General features: G+C 32.8%; 1 protein-coding gene across 2 annotated transcripts; it reads right to left on the bottom strand.

The window, feature by feature from the left end:
* Positions 1-1,328: 1,328 nt before the first annotated feature.
* Positions 1,329-23,951, bottom strand: LOC128221270 (angiopoietin-2-like). 2 transcript variants are annotated; one of them, XM_052929821.1, is made up of 9 exons: positions 23,856-23,944; positions 19,564-19,664; positions 16,158-16,284; positions 9,486-10,218; positions 8,430-8,600; positions 7,757-7,884; positions 5,840-5,936; positions 3,295-3,459; positions 1,329-1,954 (listed from the first exon to the last, which is right to left on the bottom strand). In XM_052929821.1, the coding sequence occupies exons 3-9, from the start codon at positions 16,281-16,283 to the stop codon at positions 1,704-1,706; spliced, it is 1,671 nt and encodes a 556-aa protein (XP_052785781.1). In that variant the 5' UTR covers position 16,284; positions 19,564-19,664; positions 23,856-23,944; the 3' UTR covers positions 1,329-1,703. The 2 variants fall into 2 exon arrangements, with proteins under 2 accessions (XP_052785781.1, XP_052785782.1); XM_052929822.1 differs by lacking the exon at positions 19,564-19,664 and having other exon boundaries at positions 23,856-23,951.
* Between the last annotated feature and the right edge of the window lie 1,370 nt (positions 23,952-25,321).

The raw sequence follows: 25,321 nt of genomic DNA, 5'->3' as shown, positions 1-25,321 counted from the left end.
GGTGGCCAAAGGAGTATTCACGAACGTGAAAGGCGGCACTCTTAATGATAATAGGCAATACTTAGCCCGGCTAGCGGTAATATTACAAGAGTAAAATAGGCAGTACAAAGCACGGAAAATATTCTAGAATCTATGTGATTCCATCGAGAGGGCTATAAAAACTAAAACGCTCGTGATGTTTTTTGGTTGTCTGTATATCCACCATTTTAATGCAATATGCATTTATTTGTTCATGTATATGCAATGGCAACGAAAGTATGCGAATGCATTGTGGTAATAAATTGTTAATGTTGAATTGTTAAACGCAAAGACAAACAAATGAGAATTCGGGGTACAATTTTAATAGCAATGAACGGCTTTAGTTTAATAAGCAATTTCATAAAATCGCACCAAACAGTTTTTTATGGAAGGAAAACAATGTACCGTTTTGTTGAAATGAAATGGTAGGAACCTATAACATGACAGGAGAAAAACGTGAATAATTGCAATCAAATTAAGAATAAGAAACATGATTGATATTTTTTCTTGCATACCTAAAATTATGAATTTGTGGAAAAAATGACGTAGAAAACGCACTTTTGTACATTTCACAAAAAAGCGCGTGTGACGTTGTGTACTGACGTCAGAAAGCGCATTAGTTTTAAATCATTATCTACGGATATTAGTTCCTTTACAAATCGCGCTTTTACGATTATTTTCAGTTTGAATTAAAAGTATTGTATACTTATATTTTTGATTCCGCTTTAGAGAAACTGCAAAATATACTTTTCATAAACCATACAATAAAAGAAATCAGAAATGGCGCGTTGTTGCGCGTGACTCATCTTACATGGGGGTGTAAGATGAGTTTTTCCAGCACCGGTACCATGACCGGAAACACACGTCCGGTGTGCAAGCATTTTTCTATCCGGAACGGACACACATGATAGATATTTTTTCTAGCATACCTTACATTACATTTTTTTGTGAGGAAAATACATAAGAAAGCGCATTTTTGTACATTTCACCAAAAAGCGCGTGTGATGATGTTTACTGACGTCATGACGCGCAGTAATTTGTATTCACTGCATACGTATATAAGTTCCTTCTCTATCACGTCTTTTATGGGTTATTTTGGGGGGATGCCAGATGGAGTTTTCCAGCACGGCTGAATTTACCGGAAATGCCTATCCGGTGTACTAGAAATAGTAATGCATTGTACTGCCTGATATGTGTTTGTCTCAATCACATTATTCACGATATTCAAATTAAAGACTTGTTGTAATAATTTATAGAAACAGCCTGTATGACGTGAGCTCTCAGTCATCTCTGGTTAACAGAAAATAACATATCTGAACAGAGTTTATTCGACTGAAACCATTAGGGTTTCTCAGCATAAAGATATACACAATAGATAAATTACAAGAACTAACAATTTAAAAAAATGATAAAACGGTTTTGATAGCTACTTTACTAAATATATAAGAGAGTTCATTCAAATGAGCATTTGTTTTACAATGGAACAACCCATGATTTTTATCATAAATTTATGTTCACAATATTGTTGAGAACAGCGTTTTTGCTTTAGTTGCATTACATCTGTATCAATTATATCATTGGGATGAATAAAATCAAGTTTATAATGTTGCATACTATAGCTACTGATAATTAACAAACACACAAACGATGAAATGCTTTAATAGTCTACTCAAATCTTAACGGCTCTATCGAAACATCATGGTAGACGTCTTCAGTCTTTGAGGATCGCCCCGTTTAAATGACAGGTAATAAAAATAATCACTGGTGTACGGTCCATTGAGGTTATTGCCCATGCAACCATTGTACCACCAGCCTCCTCCAAAGTTTTGGGCACAGTTGTCAGGCCAGTTGTCCGCGTCCCTGTCGTACGTTGAAAAGGGCTGGTGGTTGATATCATACCTTCCACCCGTGTTGGACAGAAGGAAGGAATCGGACACTGTGAATATACAATTAGTATAAGTATTATTTGATCTCTATAAAAGGGTTTGCTTGTCAATCATATTAAGGTATAAACAAGTCAACCTATTGCTAACAGACTTGTTTTTTTTTTAATTTCTTGAATGTAGATGAGATAATATATTCGTTTTTGGAACACAAGGTACAGTGTCTAGAGATATTAATTAATTAGAATCATATATGCGATATTTTGGCGCTTTTTAACTGGAGAGTTTGTGCTGGCTTTGCTATTTAAGGGCTAGACACCAGACGGTCCCCAAATCGGAAAAAAACCCACAAGCTTATATCTGTCAATACGAGCTAATATGAAGCCGATAATACATCATTTTATAATAGTAGATCACCTTGTTGTCGCTGTCTCAGCTGAGTTTAGCCGTATAATAATAGCGCATAATGGTTTCCCAATACATATCGCCCGGAATTAACATAACTGGGTTTTCCCATGCCGGTACAAATAAAAAGTGAATTTCGAGCTATTGAAATTCATTTAACAGTCCAATGACTCTATTGTTTTTCAGAAGTATATTACGGTTTAATTTTGTTTGTACCGGAGGATTAGGTAGGGAAAACCAGAAAAAGCTTTAATTCCGGGCTACAACTATTTAAAGTGCGTATATTTAGCATGTGAAAGTCACGTAATAAGTACAGATACATACACCTAATTTATTTTCTAAAATTAACTGGGATTTACGCGGAAGTCAGAACCAGAACATTTCGAATTGGAAAAATACGCAAAAAAATGCCTGTTTCTTCAGCGATGTAATACATCAGTTAGTAAGATTTAATGCGTTGTATACAATGATTTAATTGAATGTAAGTTTTTGAAAAAAATATTTTTTCCTTGCACTTATATCATCTGGTTTCTAGTCCTTAGTTTTATTACATCCCCCACATATAAAGATTGTTTATATGTGCACAAATTATACGTGTTTTTTCTTTTAATAATTAAAGTCGAATGCGTTAAACATTATCATTCATTATAATTAAAACATTTCCCTTGTGCACCCATCTACAAGTTTTACCTTTAAAAGGCATGTCATGATAATTATCGAATCGCGACGTATTTTATTAAAATAATATAGCAACTTCTAGCATCGACTAAGACTTAAATATACTGGGCACTAATATATTTTGACAAAATAAATATTGTGGTGAATTATTCCGTTTTAAATACATTAAATTGTTCTAATATACTTGATATAAAAGGATAATTTAGTATAATTATGTCTCTTTGGAAACTAATAAAGGGTAATGATCTTAGTTAGACGTATTGTATTTAAACAGTGTATCAATTTCTCCCAAATTCCTCGAATAACATACTTCCTCTTGAGTTGATCCTCCTATCAACGTTAAAGTTGTACTGGTCAGGTGGAGAAATATAGAAACCCGCGTACTCGTCAAATCCAGTAGTTCCATCTGGTAAACTCATGTCCACTCGTAACGTCATGTTACCACGGCTTGTCATTGAATGGAGAACATCCAGACCTGTGAAAAAGATAAATTTAATTCAACTATAATCTTATGCGATGTGTACACTCGTGTTCGAGCGTTATAGGTAAAGGGTACGAACAATACTATATATAGTAACACAAATAGCAGGTTGTGAAGGCCACTATGTGACTTAGTTGCTTTTCATCCTAATAATTAATTGATTAAAATCTCTTTATATCGATGGACACGGCGTATTGCCATTTAAGTTCAACAACTCGTGAAACTTTTGTGATAGAGTAAAAACTATATGTGCACATGTCATTATATAGAAGAAACATGGGCGTCGAACAGAGAAAAAAAGTGTGTTCATTTTCATAAGATATAGAAGAAACGATTGCATCTTACAGTAAAGACTTTGTGTACAAATGTCATTAGATATATAAGAAACGTGTGTGTCTAACGGTGTAAACTATGAGTACAAATGTCATTAGATATAGAAGAAACGTGTGCGTCTAACGTGGTAAACTATGAGTACAAATGTCATAAGATAAAGAAGAAACCTGGGCGTCTAACGGTGAAGACTATGTGTACAAATGTCATTATATATAGAAGAAACGTGTGCGTCTTACGGTGTAAACTATGAGTACAAATGTCATTAGATATAGAAGAAACGTGTGCGTCTAACAGGGAAAACTATGTGTACAAATGCCATAAGATATATAAATATTTATGCGAAAAGCTACAGAAGACACGTGTGCGTCTTACGATGACGACTATGTGTGCATATTTCATTTGATTTAGAAGACACGTGTGCGTCTTACAGTGAACACTATGTGAACATATTTAATTGGATATAAAAGACACGTGTGCGTCTTACAGTGAACACTATGTGAACATATTTTATTGGATATAAAATACACGTGTGCGTCTTACAGTGAACACTTTGTGAACATGTTTTATTGGATATAAAAGACACGTGTGCGTCTTACAGTGAACACTATGTGAACATATTGTATTGGATATAAAAGACACGTGTGCGTCGTACAGTGAAAACTATGTGAACATATTTCGTTTTTAATATAGAAAAATCGTGTGCTTCTAACAGTGAAAACTACATGTACATATTTCATTTAATATAGAAAAATCGTGTGCTTCTAACAGTGAAAACTACGTGTTCATAATTCATTTAATATAGAAAAATCGTGTGCTTCTAACAGTGAAAACTACGTGTACATAATTCATTTAAAATAAAAAATCGAATGGGTCTAACAGTGAAAACTATGTGTACATATTTCATTTATATAAATAATCGTGTGCTTCTAACAGTGAAAACTACGTGTACATAATTCAATTAATATAGAAAAAACGAATGGGTCTTACAGTGAAAACTATGTGTACATATTTCATTTAATACAGAAAAAACGAATGGGTCTAACAGTGAAAACTATGTGTACATATTTCATTTAATACAGAAAAATCGAGTGGGTCTAACAGTGAAAACTATGTGTACATATTTCATTTAATACAGAAAAATCGAGTGGGTCTAACAGTGAAAACTATGTGTACATATTTCATTTAATACAGAAAAATCGAGGGCGTCTAACAGTGAAAACTATGTGTACATATTTCATTTAATATAGAAACATCGAATGCGTCTAACAGTGAAAACTATATGTACATATTTCATTTGATATAGAAAAATCGAATGCGTCTAACAGTGGAAACTTTGTGTACATATTTTTCATTTGATAAAGAAGTAACGTGTCCGTCAATAATGAAGACTATATGTACATATTTCATAAGATATAGAAGAAACCTGGGCGTCTTACCATGAAATCTATGTGTGCATATTCCATTGAATATCGAAGAAACGTGTGCGTCTTACGGTAAAGACTTTGTGATCATATTTCATTAGATATAGAAGAAACTTGTCCGTCTAATAGCGAATATTATGTGTACATATTTTACTGGATATAGAAGAAACGTGGGCGTCTAATAGTGAACTCTATGTGTACCCATTTCATAAGATATAGGAGTAATTGCCCAAATAAAATGATTGCCCTCGGGCTAAAGCTCTCGGGCAATTATTCCTTCTACTGAGGCAATTATCAACCAAAAGCCATGGTCAACCATGAATTATTCTATAAATAAACCATTCTTCGAACAGAGTATACATTAGTTATAGGCATTTGAACTCATGGTTTTAGTTTATTCGCAAATTAACACTTAATATCATTTAGTGTTATTTACGTGGCGCATACAACTGAAAACCCTTACGTCAAAATTAATGTTTGTGAACGGGCATTTTTAAATTTCTGTTTACTTTCTGAGATGTCTTGTTTGATATATATATGTCTAGTATATTATAACGAAGAGTATCATTCAATTATCGTTTGTTCATACGATGAAAGGTTTCGTTATCGTAAGAACGCACCTGTCCAGAATTCACCATCCAATGAACCAAATCCCCTCTCGTAATCCGCAAAGCTCCTGTTGAAGGCAACAGAACCATCATAGCGTCTTTGAAACACCTACATATGGAAAGCAATGTTAATAACTAATTTGATTACAAACCATTTGTATATCCGAATACCTGGATAATGCACTGAGCTTGACTAAAAGCAATACTTTTTAAAAAAAAAGCCGCGAAAAAAAGTTGGCATAAACGTCATTTTTCGGTTAAATGACATTGAAAATACTAAATAAACCTTAAAGAAAACCGATGTGTATTAATTGAAAATATAATCATTTTTTGTGAAGTTTATATTTATCCCCATGTATGTCGATTATATTATGCAGTTACATGATTTACTCTAAAATTGTGCAGAATATATCCAAAAACATTATATCTCAAATACTTATAAACGTTGCCAATAATTTCTAATGTATAAAGGTCAAATACACGTGCTGTAACTTCGCTCTGTCAAATACTTTTAATAACATGTTTCCTTTCTAACTAAACATTATAAGACTACGGAATATTAAGCTTAAAGAAACTCGACATGTTTTCATTTAAATGTTCCATAGCTCTATATAATATAGTTATTATTGTAAAGGACAATGCCACCTATTCATGTCTAGTGTCATACTGTCGTTACATTATACACACTCATAAATATGCTAAAATATACGAAACAGTTTTCATCATATATATTTATATTAAAGTCGAACACAATGCATACTTTCTGAGGTAAAAAGGCCCAACACATTGAAACACTCTGATTCTTACTTTTAATGTGTCGAATATTTCATATAGCATTTTTTCGAACTAAGTATTGACTACATACCTTAAAACACATTATTCATTAGTATGTATGTTCCAAATAATTTCATATGTAAGGTGTCTTATATGCGTCGAATGCCTTGAACAGCATAAACATTTACTGTATATATCTGGGAACAGTTTATGCATAAGTCGTAATTCTTATTGGTCGACTGCTTTAAGCAACAGTTTTATTCGCTGTGTATGGGTAGACTTCTTTAAATAGCATTGATCTTTACTATTTTTGAACATACACCTGCATTATTCTTTACCATAAATGGGTCATGCATTTCGAACAACAATACTTTTACTATTAATGGGACAACATCATAAACATATTTGATAGATAAGAGTTTTGATCTCTATAGAATGTCTTTATTTTGCACAAAATATGATTGAAAAGATTATTGCGTTATTTCTTTTAAGATAAAAGAGATATTGCAAAACACGACATGAGCACGTTAGTGTAGTTACACGTGCATGTAAAATGTGCCGTTGAATTTTAAACTCGTTCTCCTATATTACTTTCAACTTTTGCTCGTAGGTTTGATGATACAAACATTTATCACTTTCCTCGTGTAATTTAATAAGTCATTTAGAACTTGTACGAAATAAATATATGTTGATGACGTAGAGCGCAAAAAGTAGCCCACTCATACTCTTATCAATAATCATAATGTCACAATGCCTTTCTTATAAACATCTTTCGGTTAAGAAACGTTAATTCGTATCTTACTTCCAATGCCAAGGTATTCACTGACCAGGCCCCAATTTCTCGAAACTTCTTAAGCTTAACAGGCTTAAGTCGCTTATTTCAGTTAGCCTAAAAACATACTAAAAATGGATTTTGAAAAATAAAAAATCTTTTATTGTCATTTAGAATATTCCTTCATAATTTCTACAAACTCTTAAGAAGTAAATAATACACATTTTATAGAACAACAAAAATAGTGAAATAAGCTTAATCCTGTTATAAAAGACTTAAGAAGTTTCGAGAAATTGGGGCCTGGCTCATAAACATATCGTTTTATAAGAAACTAGAATTTAATGAGATTAGTGTAACATTAATTTAAACACAATCATACTTACAGTCCACCCACCACCTTCGGTATCCATATCGCAGTTAACCTCCACTTCCTTGTGCGTGTTCCAGGGCGTGATTATGTACATACCTGACCCACGTGACATGCCTAGTTTTAACACATCGCTGCAGTCATCTGGTTAGTATAATAATGTCACAATTAAGAAAGAAAGTTTGATTATTGGCATATGTATAATTGTGAAAGAACTTGCATTCGCATTAAGTTAAACATCAACATATTACGTCTACATATATATAATCACTGATATTGAAATCGTTGAGGTTAAAACTGTAATAAAAATGCTTTGAAATAACAAAATATTATTATATTGAAAGTATAAAACTGCTGCAATAACTATAAATAGTAAAACTACGTAGACATTCGGCTGACAACAGGCATGTCTCGAGTTGGTATATTATTTTGATAAATACGTTCAGAAAAACTTCTAGTTCTGTGATTTACTTCATTCATTTGAACATAATGTTCTCTTAAAACTTTGTCTCCTTTTAACATTATTAGCTGCATGTTAAACCTTATACTCGTACGATATATTAAACACTTCAGTTTAGCTTCTTCTTCTTTATTCTCGCAAAAATTGAAAAGCTAAAGGTATAACATACACAAACAATATTTACTTGTGAGAGACTATTCATCTTTAAAAGTGAACACCACGTACTCACATGGACATATCTCGTGAATGACGCATTCCTCTGTATCCGTATCACTTCCAATGCAAATGCCATCAGTAAAAGGCGGAGTTACATCACATGACCTGTGTCTACTTCTGCTGCCCTTGTCACATGACCGAGAACAATCGGACCATGCAGACCAGTCACTCCACGAAATGTGAACTAGATAGAAAAAACAAAAAACAATATTTTAAGGCGGTGTAGCAACGCTAGTGCTGGAACTAAATCTGCTGCACGTGTCACGTGAATTAGAACAGAAATACCATGACGACCATTATTGTCGTGAACTGTAACATAGATAGAGGTATAGAGAATTAGTTAACGGCAGTAGAGCAGCCAAGGTTCTGTAACTCATTCTATTACGCCCGGTCCCTTGACTGCGATCAGTCGGACCATACAAAACCATACTTATATATTATGAACTAGACGGAGAAATATTGAAAACAGTGGAGCAAAGCAGGTTCTTTGAATATTTCTTCTGCCCCTGTCAAAACGATAATCCAGACTAGTCACTCCATTAAGTCGGATCTCGATAGGGAAATAGATCAATAAAATGCATCGTCAATTTCATAAATGATCATTCATTGATTCGTATGTTGTAAATGGGAGACATGGATTAGAATGTTCAGTAATGATGTGTTAACACTGCTACAATTGTATACAAACGTCTGCTGTTGTCTCTTTGACGCGAGCCATTTTAGAAATGTAGAATTACCAACATGACCCAATCCTTAATAACCATGCTTACAAAGGTTGTCGAAGCAATGTTTGTCCTAAATAGTATCTATTCATGGCAGATTAAATAACGTTATGTCATATTGACTTTACTCCACTGTTGAAGTGACCATACAACACAGTACATTGATCGGTACACCGCTTAAACACATCTATTAACCTTTTAATGAACCTTTTTTATAACCTAATCGACATATGTTTGAGTAACTAATACAGGTAGTCAATTGTAGAAGATATAATTGCTTTAAACAAGTAAGCAAGAATACGGTTGTATAATATATGATATACTCACGTTAGGTGCGAGCTACTTACGCGCCTTGATGGTGACCATAATACGGTCTTCTATTGTAGATCTCTGCTCCTCAATGATGCCAACAACTTCATTTGCTCTGCCTATTAGTTCTTCAACCTTCTTTTCCATCTCAATTGTTTCGTTTTGGACATTTGCCTGTGCAGCATAAAGGTCTTGAAGGATATTTGTTTTAAAACGTTCAAGAGTATCAGTTTCATTTGCGACATGTTTTCCCACTTGAGAATTAATAGCAAGCAAAGTTTTATTGTTTTCTTGTTTTTCATTTTCAAATTGTATGGCCATATCAGTCCTAACGTCGGAGCTTAAGTTGCTCAAATATATAAAACTATCAGAGCGCAATTTCCGCCCACTTTCAGCTACTGTATTGTTGACCTTTTGCAAAGTAGCTGATATATTTTCAGCGCTCTGTAGCACGTGGGCATTGACCATGCTAACTAATGAGCTTACAGTCGAGGATGCATTCGAAACAAAGGCCGACAATGTGTCTTTGAAAACGCTATTGACATTAGTAAGTTCTTTTTTATGCTTTTTAAACGAATGTTTATACATTGTAAGCGTTTTTGTGATGTCGCTAATTTCAGATTTTGAATATGTATTTCCTACAGTATGCCCGGTTTTTGATTCGACACTGTCCGTCTCCCGAGTATCGCTATAGGATGTGTTAACAAGTGATTCAAGCATTGAAACTCTATCAGTTAATGTACTAAAATCTCCTTCAATTGTGTCCAATCTCTGAAACAAGAACAAATCCTCCTTTAAAAAAGGGCTGTAACTGCATGATAACATTTGTTAACTCATTAGAAATAAAATCTAAGTTGCAAATGGAGAAAAGTCATTTCTAACAAGATTTTTTTTATCTTAGATATGTTACAAACTTATACGACCTATTTTAAGATTGTTATCACTTATCAAGTTGTCAATACATAAAGAAGTATTGAGAAGCTAGCGTCGCCGGTATATTTCACTTGACATATCAATAAAACTAAAACTACATATTGACCACAAAAGGAGTTCATAATGCTACTATGTACCCTACGCCATTACCAATGAGTATTATACTGTCATCGGTCAATATTACTTGACAGGTCAGTAAAACTACATATTGCCCTCAAACATATATAAATGAACGATATGTTTTGTTCACAATTCAGAACCACTTATATGCTAGCGTCCTAGGTCAATATCACTTGACATGCAAGCAAAAGTAAATATTTACCACAGCTAAAGTATATAATTGCACAATCTTTACAAATCGCATTACGTAGTATCAAGAAACTCGCGTTCTCGGTCAGTATCGCTGAATAGGTCAGCAAAATTACATATTGCCTTCAGGAGAAGTATATAATTGTACAGAAAACCAAAATATTGACCTCAGCATAAGTATATAATTGTACAGCAAAACTACATATTGCCCTCAACAGAAGTATATAATTGTAAAGAAAACCAAAATATTGACCTCAACAGAAGTATAAAATTGTACATCAAAACTATATATTGACTCCAACCGAAGTATAAAATTGTACATCAAAACTATATATTGCCCTCAACAATAGTATATAATTGTACAGAAAACCAAAATATTGACCTCAACAGAAGTATAAAATTGTAAAGCAAAACTATATATTGCCCTCAACAGAAGTATAAAATTGTACATCAAAACTACATATTGACTCCAACCGAAGTATATATTTGTACAGCAAAACTACAAATTGACCTCAACAGAAGTATAATTGTACAGCAGAACTATATATTGACCTCAACAGAAGTATATAATTGTACAGCAAAACTACATATTGACCTCAAGAGAAGTATATAATTGTACAGCAGAACTACATATTGCCCTCAACAGAAGTGTATAATTGTACAGCAAAACTACATATCGTCCTCAAGAGAAGTATATAATTGTACAGCAAAACTACATATTGACATCAAGAGAAGTATATAATTGTACAGCAAAACTACATATTGACCTCAACAGAAGTATATAATTGTACAGCAGAACTACATATTGCCCTCAACAGAAGTGTATAATTGTACAGCAAAACTACATATCGTCCTCAAGAGAAGTATATAATTGTACAGCAAAACTACATATTGCCCTCAAGAGAAGTATATAATTGTACAACAAAACTACATATTGCCCTCAAGAGAAGTATATAATTGTACAGCAGAACTACATATTGCCCTCAAGAGAAGTATATAATTGTACAGCAAAACTACATATTGACATCAAGAGAAGTATATTATTGTACAGCAGAACTACATATTGCCTCAAGAGAAGTATATAATTGTACAGCAGAACTACATATTTACCTCAAGAGAAGTATATAATTGTACAGCAAAACTAAATATAGCCCTCAACAGAAGTGTATAATTGTACAGTAAAAACTACATATTGCCCTCAACAGTAGTATATAATTGTACAGCAAAACTACATATTGCCCTCAAGAGAAGTATATAATTGTACAGCAAAACTACATATTGCCCTCAAGAGAAGTATATAATTGTACAGCAGAACTACATATTGCCCTCAAGAGAAGTATATAATTGTACAGCAGAACTACATATTGCCCTCAAGAGAAGTATATAATTGTACAGCAAAACTACATATTGCCCTCAAGAGAAGTATATAATTGTACATCAAAACTACATATTGCCCTCAAGAGAAGTGTATAATTGTACAGCAAAACTACATATTGACCTCAAGACAAGTATATAATTGTACAGCAAAACTACATATTGACATCAAGAGAAGTATATAATTGTACAGCAAAACTACATATTGCCCTCAAGAGAAGTATATCATTGCACAGCAAAACTACATATTGCCCTCAAGAGAAGTATATCATTGCACAGCAAAACTACATATTGCCCTCAAAACAAGTATATAATTGTACACAAAACTACATATTGACCTCAAGACAAGAATATAATTTTACAACAAAACTACATATTGACATCAAGAGAAGTATATAATTGTACAGCAAAACTACATATTGCCCTCAAGAGAAGTATATAATTGTACAGCAAAACTACATATTGCCCTCAAGACAAGTATATAATTGTACAGCAAAACTACATATTGCCCTCAAGAGAAGTATATAATTGCACAGCAAAACTACATATTGACCTCAAGACAAGTATATAATTGTACAGCAGAACTACATATTGACATCAAGAGAAGTATATAATTGTACAGCAAAACTACATATTGCCCTCAACAGAAGTGTATAATTGTAAAGAAAACCAAATTTTGACCTCAACAGAAGTATAAAATTGTACATCAAAACTATATATTGCCCTCAACAATAGTATAATTGTACAGAAAACCAAATATTGACCTCAACAGAAGTATAAAATTGTACAGCAAAACTATATATTGCCCTCAACAGAAGTATAAAATTGTACATCAAAACTACATATTGACTCCAACCGAAGTATATATTTGTACAGCAAAACTACAAATTGACCTCAACAGAAGTATATAATTGTACAGCAAAACTACATATTGCCCTCAACAGAACTGTATAATTGTACAGCAAAACTACACATCGTCCTCAAGAGAAGTATATAATTGTACAGCAAAACTACATATTGCCCTCAAGAGAAGTATATAATTGTACAGCAAAACTACATATTGCCCTCAAGAGAAGTATATAATTATACAGCAGAACTACATATTTCCCTCAAGAGAAGTATATTATTGTACAGCAGAACTACATTTTGCCTCAAGAGAAGTATATAATTGTACAGCAGAACTACATATTTCCCTCAAGAGAAGTATATAATTGTACAGCAAAACTAAATATAGCCCTCAACAGAAGTGTATAATTGTACAGCAAAACTACATATTGCCCTCAACAGTAGTATATAATTGTACAGCAAAACTACATATTGCCCTCAAGAGAAGTATATAATTGTACAGCAAAACTACATATTGCCCTCAAGAGAAGTATATAATTGTACAGCAGAAACTACATATTGCCCTCAAGAGAAGTATATAATTGTACAGCAGAACTACATATTGCCCTCAAGAGAAGTATATAATTGTACAGAAACTACATATTGCCCTCAAGAGAAGAATATAATTGTACATCAAAACTACATATTGCCCTCAACAGAAGTGTATAATTGTACAGCAAAACTACATATTGACCTCAAGACAAGTATATAATTGTACAGCAAAACTACATATTGACATCAAGAGAAGTATAATTGTACAGCAAAACTACATATTGCCCTCAAGAGAAGTATATCATTGCACAGCAAAACTACATATTGCCCTCAAGACAAGTATATAATTGTACAGCAAAACTACATATTGACCTCAAGACAAGTATATAATTGTACAGCAAAACTACATATTGACCTCAAGACAAGTATATAATTGTACAGCAAAACTACATATTGACCTCAAGACAAGTATATAATTGTACACACAAAACTACATATTGACATCAAGAGAAGTATATAATTGTACAGCAAAAATACATATTGCCCTCAAGAGAAGTATATAATTGTACAGCAAAACTACATATTGCCCTCAAGACAAGTATATAATTGTACAGCAAAACTACATATTGCCCTCAAGAGAAGTATATAATTGCACAGCAAAACTACATATTGACCTCAAGACAAGTATATAATTGTACAGCAGAATTACATATTGACATCAAGAGAAGTATATAATTGTACAGCAAAACTACATATTGACCTCAAGACAAGTATATAATTGTACAGCAAAACTACATATTGCCCTCAAGAGAAGTATATAATTGTACATCAAAACTACATATTGACCTCAAGACAAGTATATAATTGTACAGCAAAACTACATATTGACCTCAAGACAAGTATATAATTGTACAGCAAAACTACATATTGACATCAAGAGAAGTATATAATTGTACAGCAAAACTACATATTGACCTCAAGACAAGTATATAATTGTACAGCAAATGTACATATTGACATCAAGAGAAGTATATACTTGTACAGCAAAACTACATATTGCCCTCAAGAGAAGTGTATAATTGTACAGCAAAACTACATATTGACCTCAAGACAAGTATATAATTGTACAGCAAAACTACATATTGACATCAAGAGAAGTATATAATTGTACAGCAAAACTATATATTGCCCTCAACAGAAGTATAAAATTGTACATCAAAACTACATATTGACTCCAACCGAAGTATATATTTGTACAGCAAAACTACAAATTGACCTCAACAGAAGTATATAATTGTACAGCAGAACTACATATAGCCCTCAACAGAAGTGTATAATTGTACAGCAAAACTACATATTGACATCAAGAGAAGTATATAATTGTACAGCAAAACTACATATTGCCCTCAAGAGAAGTATATAATTGTACAGCAGAACTACATATTGCCCTCAAGAGAAGTATATAATTGTACAGCAGAACTACATATTGCCCTCAAGAGAAGTATATAATTGTACAGCAGAACTACATATTGCCCTCAAGAGAAGTATATAATTGTACAGCAGAACTACATATTGCCCTCAAGGGAAGTGTATAATTGTACAGCAAAACTACATATTGACCTCAAGACAAGTATATAATTGTACAGCAAAACTACATATTGACATCAATAGAAGTATATAATTGTACAGCAAAACTACATATTGCCCTCAAGAGAAGTATATAATTGTACAGCAAAACTACATATTGCCCTCAAAAGAAGTATATAATTGTACATCAAAACTACATATTGCCCTCAAGAGAAGTATATAATTGTACAGCAAAACTACATATTGACCTCAAGACAAGTATATAATTGTACAGCAAAACTACATATTGCCCTCATGAGAAGTATATAATTGTACAGCAAAACTACATATTGCCCTCATGAGAAGTATATAATTGTACAGCAAAACTACATATTGACCTCAAGACAAGTAAATAATTGTACAGCAAAACTACATATTGACATCAAGAGAAGTATATAATTGTACAGCAAAACTACATATTGACCTCAAGACAAGTATATAATTGTACAGCAAAACTACATATTGACATCAAGAGAAGTATATAATTGTACAGCAAAACTACATATTGCCCTCAAGAGAAGTGTATAATTGTACAGCAAAACTACATATTGACCTCAAGACAAGTATATAATTGTACAGCAAAACTACATATTGACATCAAGAGAAGTATATAATTGTACAGCAAAACTACATATTGCCCTCAAGAGAAGTATATAATTGTACAGCAAAACTACATATTGACCTCAAGACAAGTATATAATTGTACAGCAAAACTACATATTGCCCTCAAGAGAAGTATATAATTGTACAGCAAAACTACATATTGCCCTCAAGAGAAGTGTATAATTGTACAGCAAAACTACATATTGCCCTCAAGAGAAGTATATAATTGTACAGCAGAACAACATATAGCCCTCAACAAAAGTATATAAGTGTACAGCAAAACCACATATTGCGCTCATCATAATTATTTAATTGTACAGCAAAACTACATATTGACCACAAACCAAAAATATATAATTTTACAATCTCTACCAATCGCCATTAAGTATGATCAAGTAGTTCACTTTCTCGCTCAATACCGTTGATCAGGTCAGTCAAACTTCACATTGACGTTAACGGACGTATATAATTGTTTAATGTACACCTACCGCCATTACGTAGGACTGAACAGCTTTCATCCCGTTCATTTGTAACTCCAATTTTCTCAACCTGTCCGCCTCACAGGTCGTCAACATTACCAGCGCAACGATGACGAACGGACGTAAGAACATCATACTGTAAAAATACATGACAAGATTAATATTTTTAGAATAAGAAACGAATAGTCTTTACATGTGAATGATTAAAACATATGAAACTTTTATAGTCTGAACAATACGACAGTATTATACGACTGTATCATACGTTCATAGTATATATTTTTCGTTTGTTTAGCCAACGTAAAATTGACCTGTTTAAGTATAAACTTCATCACAACATGGAATCTTGGCCACAAATCGTGGTTTTGTTTATAATGTGCCAGCAGGTTCCGAAAACATGATATGTTAAATCTGTTGTTTTTCATAGTATTTAAATTGTACTTTAAAAATATATTTGTAGTTACTATTATTTCCCGCGTTGTTTGGCGTAATTTGATAAACTGCTTTCGATTACGGAATAACATACTAGATGAGAAAAAATTCTGCAAAATAAAGTATTTACTGTAAAAAACAAAAAAGATTAACGTTTGGTGTAAATATAAGTAATGAATTGCGTGTAATTGTAATTATCGGGGATAAAAAATGCAATTGGGCTGGTCGAAGTGCGCGTGGAGGCCTTAGAACACCACACGCTTTAACAATCTAAATTGCGTTCATATCCCGATAGTGAAATCAATCCTGCAACTCATTCCTTCAATATATATCATAGCTATTAATTTTCCCTGATGATATGATAACGAATATGTTATAATTCCATGTATTTTTTTATGCTTGTCATGCATATAAGGAGTGTACGAAAATAAAAGGATTGCAATCAGAAATTACAAAAAAACAACATATGACTGCATTAAAGTAATCAAAAAAGGGTGTTCCTTGTTTTACTATAATGTACGAATTTTATAAATGATTAAAAATATTTGTATCATGTTTAATTAGAAAAGGCGGGCAACTCTCTTATATCCTTTGTATGATCATTAAATCGAAAACGATGAAGATGTTAGAAGTTGCATAAGAATATAATAATTGTTTAATCTCGATTTTATCTTTCTTACACAAATTAAACAACTGAAATCAATCCTGCAATTCATATACATGTAATGGTGCTCCAATGTCAAAAGCATTATTATGTCATATTTGAATGCATCGTCTTATACCCTTTGTTGATTTTAACCTTTGTACAATTAAGTACCGTGGCAGTGGGATATTTCGCTTTGAATATCTTGTTATCATGGGTAATTGTTGAATCAGTTTTTTTGATACCGACTAGGATAACGTCGTATGTTCTTTTTCATATTTAGTTATATTACGAAACAAAAACCCTTTATATCGTGAGTGTTAATTTATTTATTTAAAGAGTATGTATTTGTTATCAAACAATTTCTTTCGAAGAAGAGTTTTCTCCAATACTTTACTAATATTCATAAAAATGAGTTTTTGCAACATAGTGTAAACATAAAAATATGACCTGGGAACTTTAGTTTAGTTTACGCTTTTCATGCCAAACTTATATTATGATTTGTTTCACGTCCTGGAGAGTCTCATAGCTTTGTGTTTTGTATCTAATTTATTCTAAACTGTGTGCACGTGTGGATAAACGTCTACGAAAATTCCCGCGAAGGTTTCCGGATAAAAGTTTCTGTTAAGCGTCACCGATTGGTATTTATGTGCCTTTTTGTGAATGAAAATATATGTCAAAGGACTGTTTTTGCATCATTATTCTTTATAACCTTGCAGGTGCAGCACCTTTCGGCTTATTCAATTCCGAGTGAATATGTTTGCAATCGATCACAAATAACGTCAGCTTTTAATAAACGTATTGTTTGAATTACAAACCACAAACATTATTGCTAGCTTTTTTTCAATTTAAGCCCATCGCATTTAGTTCTGTGTGAGTGTCCTTTATTTCTGCAAGATTTGGCGCGAGCATTGACAACACGTTACCATGTCAAGGAGTGTTTTTTATCTGACCTAGATTCAAACGTCTTCAAGTTCAGTATTGCGGTATGTTTGTCCTTATTTGTGGACGTCATAATGACTGAATTATCATACATGACCGATGACCGTTTATTGTTGGTTAGTATTAACACCTTAATCGCGTGCTCTCAATAGCAAATTGCGCAAACGTTTGTCTCGTTCGGCCCTCGTTTCGCCGTTACAATAAATTATCAACGTCAATGAAGACTTGGAATGCCTCTTCCATATTCCTATTTTAATCATCTTGTGATATCCGAAGTCCCATTCTTCTATATATGTAACTCCCGTTAATTTTCCCAAATGTCGTGCTTTACATTTTTGACATACGGACGGATCATCAATTTAGAGATTGGTAGAATGTAGGCCTTCAAACAGACCAAATCCATGAACAAACTTTGAAATTATTCATAACCGTGACATTTTCAATGGGCATGCTACTTTCAATATAGTACGTCAATTGACTATATTCAGGTTACGTGCGGTGCCAAGATTAATCAGTAAGCGGGAATGCTACAACATAAACTTCTACGTTATCTGCACTCTCTGCTTTGAAATTCCCATTGGTTACCTGTGTATGATAATAGTCTGGATTCAGGTGCTTGTTATTCTAAATTTACCGCTTATTATTGAACTGGCTTTGATAAAATGATATTCACCTGACTGCTCGTGTAAATCTTAACTCAATGTTAATCGGTTCCGAATAAGAGATTTATAACTGCTTGGTCGGTAGAATATTTTTTTTTAAATGCACACATGCATGCTTATCTTCGTCCAAAGTGTTCTCGACGTTCTGAACATGATACACTAGTGACATGAAAAACTACTCGTTATTCTTTGTAACACAAACATTTAGATTACTTTATCCAACCGAGCTGAAAAGCAATAAGACGAGCGGGCTGTTTATACGCATGCAAAATTAAAAAGTTGTATAGTTTAAGACGATTTCTAGCACGTGCTAATAAACAGCAACAAAAACCCCTATTTACACGGTTTTTTACTTTTACGCCCAAGTGCTAAAACAAATCATGTAAATTGCACCGAACGCTAATGTTCTTTTATTCTTCGGCAAAATTAATTATCTGAGAATAGTTGATGTACAAATAAGCTTGTCTTAGAATTGAGTCAATAATGCTTAATATAACTTCATGGTGACCCTGTATAATTTTGGTATCATATTTTAAGGAATTTCTTTCTGCGAATTAATGTTATTTGAAAACAAAAGCGCTCTTAACAAATAAAGGAAACACACACCTACTGTGCATTTATCCCACTCTGTGCTATAACATACCTACTAATATAATATTGTTTTGAAAATAACTCTGAATAACTGAAACTTACGCTTGTTTGATAAACAAGTATATTTAATAATAAACAAACCTACCTTTGCCAAATGGAAATGATTACTACGCCTTAACTTTATCCAATTCAACGTAAACACTTATTCACAATGTTCCAGCTAGCAGGCTCCCGCGTGTCTGATACCTGGGATATATCAGCACTGTTATATAGGTAGCTATTTCGAGCCTAAGCTCACATATGTTTATTATTTTTAAATGCCCTATTTCTTGCACACTGCAGCAGTTTGCAGAATGTTTATTAGCCGAAACACAACTAGCATAATATCTAACAGACACATTTCACGCATGTCGAGTACAACAGATATAAAGCAATGTCGAAATTGGAGATTAAATTAAGTATTTTTAAAATGTTTTGATCGAACAGTTATTTTTTACTCACTGAATTAAGAGCATAAATAGCAAACATTAATTCATCAATATTAGTTTGTGAAAAACAAATGATAAACACTATATTTATTTTCTGGATGGTTACCCCTCCTCTAGTTATGTACAGTAACTTGTGATAAAAGAAGGCACAAGAGCAAATTATGAAATATCATGCACCATGTAATCCATCTATGATATCGACACTGTAAATTAAAATATAGCATGAATTTATTTCACTGAAGATAATATTTACAAGTCAAAATCATAAACGTTAATAAGGGAACGGAGGGTTTATTGTGGTATTCTATTGAATTGCAATTGAGAACGTGCGAGGGAGACATATAAGCTTATCCCTATTTTGTCCGTGCAAGATCAACGTCCTCTGCATGTGTAGTCATGCCGTCAGAAATATGGGTGTCATAAGAATCTCCGAGTAAGTACTTTAGTTCCTCTAGTGTCATTTTAGATAGTGTACAATAATTATGCATTGTTGTGCTTGAAATTGTATTTCAAACAGACAGTTACAGTACGTCACTAGCTAGAATCATACCGCATAACATGTACGTTCCGTTTATTTGCCGGTATCGTAGCGTAAACAATCAGCTCAAGCTCATCTGCTGTAGAAGTAAAAATATCGCCATACGTACCTTGAATTTATTTCCCACACTACAACGTGTACCTTTGCCAAATAATAATAATGCTATTTGAAACTAAAATCATCGTCTTGTTTTTTCTCCTGGATTCCTGTTAGCGCCATGCAATACATAATTATTTATTTATATTTATTTATAGTTAATATTATTATTATTATTATTATTATTATTATTATTATTATTATTATTATTATAGTTATCATGATGTCAAATTTATGTCAATCCAATTTTAAAGTTGCTCTCCTCATGTTCACCTGATCTATTATTAAGTTATTTCCCAATATCCACTCATTGTTCTACAGAACATCATTTGATGTATACCATGATAAATATATGTATAACATAAATCATGTTTGACTTTCGCATCTTGTTATGTTTTATGTTCATAAACTTCATTGCTCAATTTTATAATAAGTATCGTTTGTAGAACAAAGACTTAACTTGCATAATGTCTGTAAATATTATAAATAGTTTTTATTTAATGTCACTCCATAATTTTTGTTCTCCATAACATTAATCCAAGATTTAAATCAATATTTTTTTAAAATATGGGTTTAAAAGCGGTAAAAACATTACTTTGTGGTCATAGGAGTTGAGATGGGAAATGGTTCGCCTATGTTATACTAGTAGTTGTCATTGATTACAAACATGTCTTATAATGGTGATCAGAATTACATGACGTCATTTAAATAGCAAAAATAACAATGTTATTAAATGGAGCTTTAATCAATCATTTTTTATAAAAAGAGTAAAAATAGTTTTCAAAGACACATATATAGCTGAAATCCATCTACTTTTCAATACGTTGCTGTAATGTTATTGACTGTTCGGCGAGGAAGAATTGTATGTGCAACTTTGATAATCAGGGGCTGGTCGCATGGTTACGATGACATGTGATTATTAAATCATTTCCCAATCTCAACTCCTATGACAACATAACAACACAATATTATTCGTAATAGTGAATTTTCCTTACTCTTTAAAACCCACCGTCTCGTAGAAAAGGTACGCAATTAATATAGAGCACGGGACAAATACGAAGCCTAGAAACCTAACCTATTACTCAAATGCAAAACTATACATCTTAAAAGACGTTACCTTCTAATTAAAGGCATAATTTTGTAGCCTAGAAGAATTACCTGTTGATTAAAGACACACATATTAAGTGTAAGCGACGTTACATCTTAATTAAAGCATACTATGAATCCAAATGGATGGAAGCTGTTCGTTACAGGCACATATATAACGCCTAAGAGTCGTTACCGGTTGTTTAGGTACACAAATATAAATGAAACACACGTAAAGAGTAGGATGCTTGTTGATTACAAACACAAATATATAGCTGAGGAGACAATACCAGTTGATTAAAGACACTAATGTGAAATATAAGATACATTATCTGTTGATTAACTTTTTATACATTGTACGTAATGTTTATTTTTTATATATAAATAAACGGGTTGTCATTAACTAGTAATATCAACAATACATAAGATATGTGTGTTATGCATACTGGTATCTTCCAAACATTAAAATGTGATTGCTGTTTAAGGACAACAATATAGGATATTAATTTTTAATGAAAGACGCTTTTTCGGATTAGGAATTGAGGTAACAACCTCTATGGTATTTCCCAGTCATTCCAATTAGTCAACCATACGTTATACAATATTTTGGACTTTGTTGCTGAACATATCTGTCAGTTTTATAAAGCATTTGCAACAAACCTTTGACAGTTTATGTTTAATGTTGCCGTAGCTATTAAGATGTACAAACATACCTCCTCTTCAATGAGAACTTGCCATAGATTGCTTAGATTTATTATTGCAGTCAAGTACCTGTTGAAAACATGTTGCCAAATTAATGCTTTAAACAATGTTCTGACACGCAAAATATTTTCAAATTGAATATAGTACATCAATTGACTTTATAAAGGTTACGTGCAGTGCTATGATTAATCAGTGCACGGGAATGCTAAAACATAAACTTCTACGTTATCTGCCGTCTCTGCCTTGAAATTCCCATTGGTTACCTGTGTATGATAATAGTCTGGATTCAGGTGCTTGTTATTCTAATTTTACCGCTTAGTATTGAACTTGCGTTGATGAAATATTATTCCCCTGACTGCCCGTCTAAATCTTAACTCCATTTCCCTCGGTTCCCAGTAAGACATTTACAACTGATTGGTCGGAAAAACAAATTCTTAAAATGCACAAATGCAAATCAAGTTTATCTTCGTCCGAAGTGTTCGCGACGTTTTGAACATGATACACTCGTAGCATTAAAACATACTAATTACTATTACTGTAACACAACACGCGTTATTCGTTTAGAATACTTTATATACCTGTGCTGATAAGCAATAAAGCGAGCGGGCTGTTAAAACGCATGCGCAATAAACAAGTGTCGTAGTAAATGATAACGTTTAGCATATGGCTCAAGACCACAGTTATCTGCCCCCCCCCCCGTTGACCAAAATCCGGATGTAAATACAGAAAAAAGAGTGCTTGTGTTCAAGTATCAATATGTTATTAATATTGAATGAAAAAGAAGCAAAAAATGTTCTATTTGCAGAGAACTTGACTGAATATGACACTCCATTGCAGAAATTGATAGTTTTTAGTGTAAATATTTGAAAAATCATAGCTTGTGTAAGTCTGAAAATTAGTTGTTTGTAGCCGATTGACTCCTTGGCGGAAGGGTTATGTATTTGAACTCAATTTTGACAGTCAGGTCAATGGTCAACATGGTGTTTTCTTGTGATTATATTTTGTTTCTTGAATTGTTCTAGAGATGCCATGTCCTTGTTTTTCAACTGGGATGTGTATAAAGTCAAAAGCCAGGTTAGTGTCTATATGAAACATATAGCAAAAATAACTGTTGTCTCACACCATAAGCTTATAAACAGCAACAGGCTTAAGCCAAACTACCACAAAAAATTGTTGCAATTGCACCAATAGCTAATGTTAATTTATGATTCCTCAAAATTGTGTTATCTGAATATATTCGATATGCAAACGTACTTGTCTTGGCATTGAGTCATTTATGCTTTATATGAATAATGAATGATCACATTATTTTTGGTATCATATTAAAACGTATTGCTTTCTGCGAATTAATGTAATTTGAAAGCAAAAGCGCTCTAGAAAAATAAGAAAATACACTCTAACTATTCATGTATACAACTCTCCGTTATAATATACATAAGCTCATAATATTGTTTTGAAAACCACTGGGAATAACTTAAAATTCACGTTTGTTTTATAAAAAATATATTTACTATTATACAAACATACCTTGTCCAGATTGAAATGACTACTACGCCTTAACTTTATCCAGTTCAACGTTACCACTGTTTCTCAATGTTACAGCAGGCAGGCATCCGCGTGTCTGGTTTCTGGGAGGAACCAGCACTGTTATATAGGTAGCTATTTCGAGCTTCCGCTCGTGCAGGTTTATTTTTAAATGCCCTATTTCTTGCGCACTGCTGCAGTTTGCAGAATGTTTATCAAAAGAAAAAAACAAGTAGCAGCACATCTTATAGACACATTCCCCGGATGTCGAGTAAAACATTTATTAAGTAATGTCTAAATTGAAGATTAAAATAAGTGTTTTTGAAATGTTTTGACCGAGCAGTATTATTTTTACTCACTGAATTAAAAGCATAAAAAGCAAACATTAATTCATCAGTATCTGTTTCGAAATTAAAGGCAAAATTGTTGAAAGAATTGTTAAACACTTTGTTTAATTTTTGGATGGTTACCCCTCCCCAAGTAATACACAACACCGTTCTTTGTAATAAAAGGAGGCACGAGATAATTTTATGAACAATTTAAACCACGTAATCCATCTGTGATATCGACACTGTAAATTAAAATATAGTATAAGTCTATTCCACTAAAGATAATATTTACAAGTCAACAAAATTAAAGTTATTAAGAAAACGGAGAGTTTATTTTGGGAATATAGTGTATTGCATTTAAAAAACGGACGAGGGCTACATATAAGATAATCCCTATTTCGTCCGTGCATTATCAACGTCCCCTGCATGCGTAGTCTATCCGGCCATCAGCGATATGGGTGTCATGAGAGTCAGTACTTTAGTTCTTCAAGTGTCATTTTGGATAGTGTACAATAGAATTGCATTGTTGTCTTTGAATTGGCATTACGAGCAGACAGTTCTTCGCTAACTAGAAACATACCGCATTACCTGTACGTTCCGTTTATTTGCCGGTATCGAAGACTAAACAATCAGCTCATCTGCTGTAGAAGAAAACATGCACGTACCCTGAATAAATTCCTCATACTACAACGTGTACCTTTGCCAGATAATTATCATGTTTTTCTAATGGATTCCTGTTAGTGCCATGCGATACATAACTGCATGCCGAATTATTATCATTATTAATATCATTACCATCATCATAATTATTATTATCGTTAACATTATCTATATATTATTATTATTATTAGTAGTAGTAGTAGTAGTAGTAGTAGTAGTAGTAGTAGTAGTAGTAGTAGTAGTAGTAGTAGTAGTAGTAGTAGTAGCAGCAGCAGCAGTAGTAGTAGTAGTAGTAGTAGTAGTAGTAGTAGTAGTAGTAGTAGTAGTAGTAGTAGTAGTAGTATGTCTCATTTAAGCCAATCAAATTTTAATGTTAATCTCCGCATGTTTACCGAATCTCAACATTTTTTTTTTAAATTTAATTAATGATGTTCTTTCTCAAGACCCAATGATTGTTCTACATAGGTGTATGAATAAATC

This window comes from Mya arenaria, chromosome 16 (assembly GCF_026914265.1).
Source record: "Mya arenaria isolate MELC-2E11 chromosome 16, ASM2691426v1".
Lineage (NCBI taxonomy): Eukaryota > Metazoa > Mollusca > Bivalvia > Myida > Myidae > Mya > Mya arenaria.
Note: the sequence above shows the minus strand (reverse complement) of the source record. Positions and strands in the feature narration are given on the sequence as shown.

What these genes read in the sequence shown, in the direction of transcription:
- LOC128221270 (XM_052929822.1), bottom strand. Translation starts at nt 16,283, where the DNA reads ATGATGTTCTTACGTCCGTTCGTCATCGTTGCGCTGGTAATGTTGACG. An exon ending in GGATGGTGAATTCTGGACAG is followed by an intron (nt 3,460 to 5,839) that starts GTGCGTTCTTAC and finishes TCTTTTTCACAG; the next exon opens with GTCTGGATGTTCTCCATTCA. An exon ending in GAGGATCAACTCAAGAGGAA is followed by an intron (nt 1,955 to 3,294) that starts GTATGTTATTCG and finishes GTATATTCACAG; the next exon opens with TGTCCGATTCCTTCCTTCTG.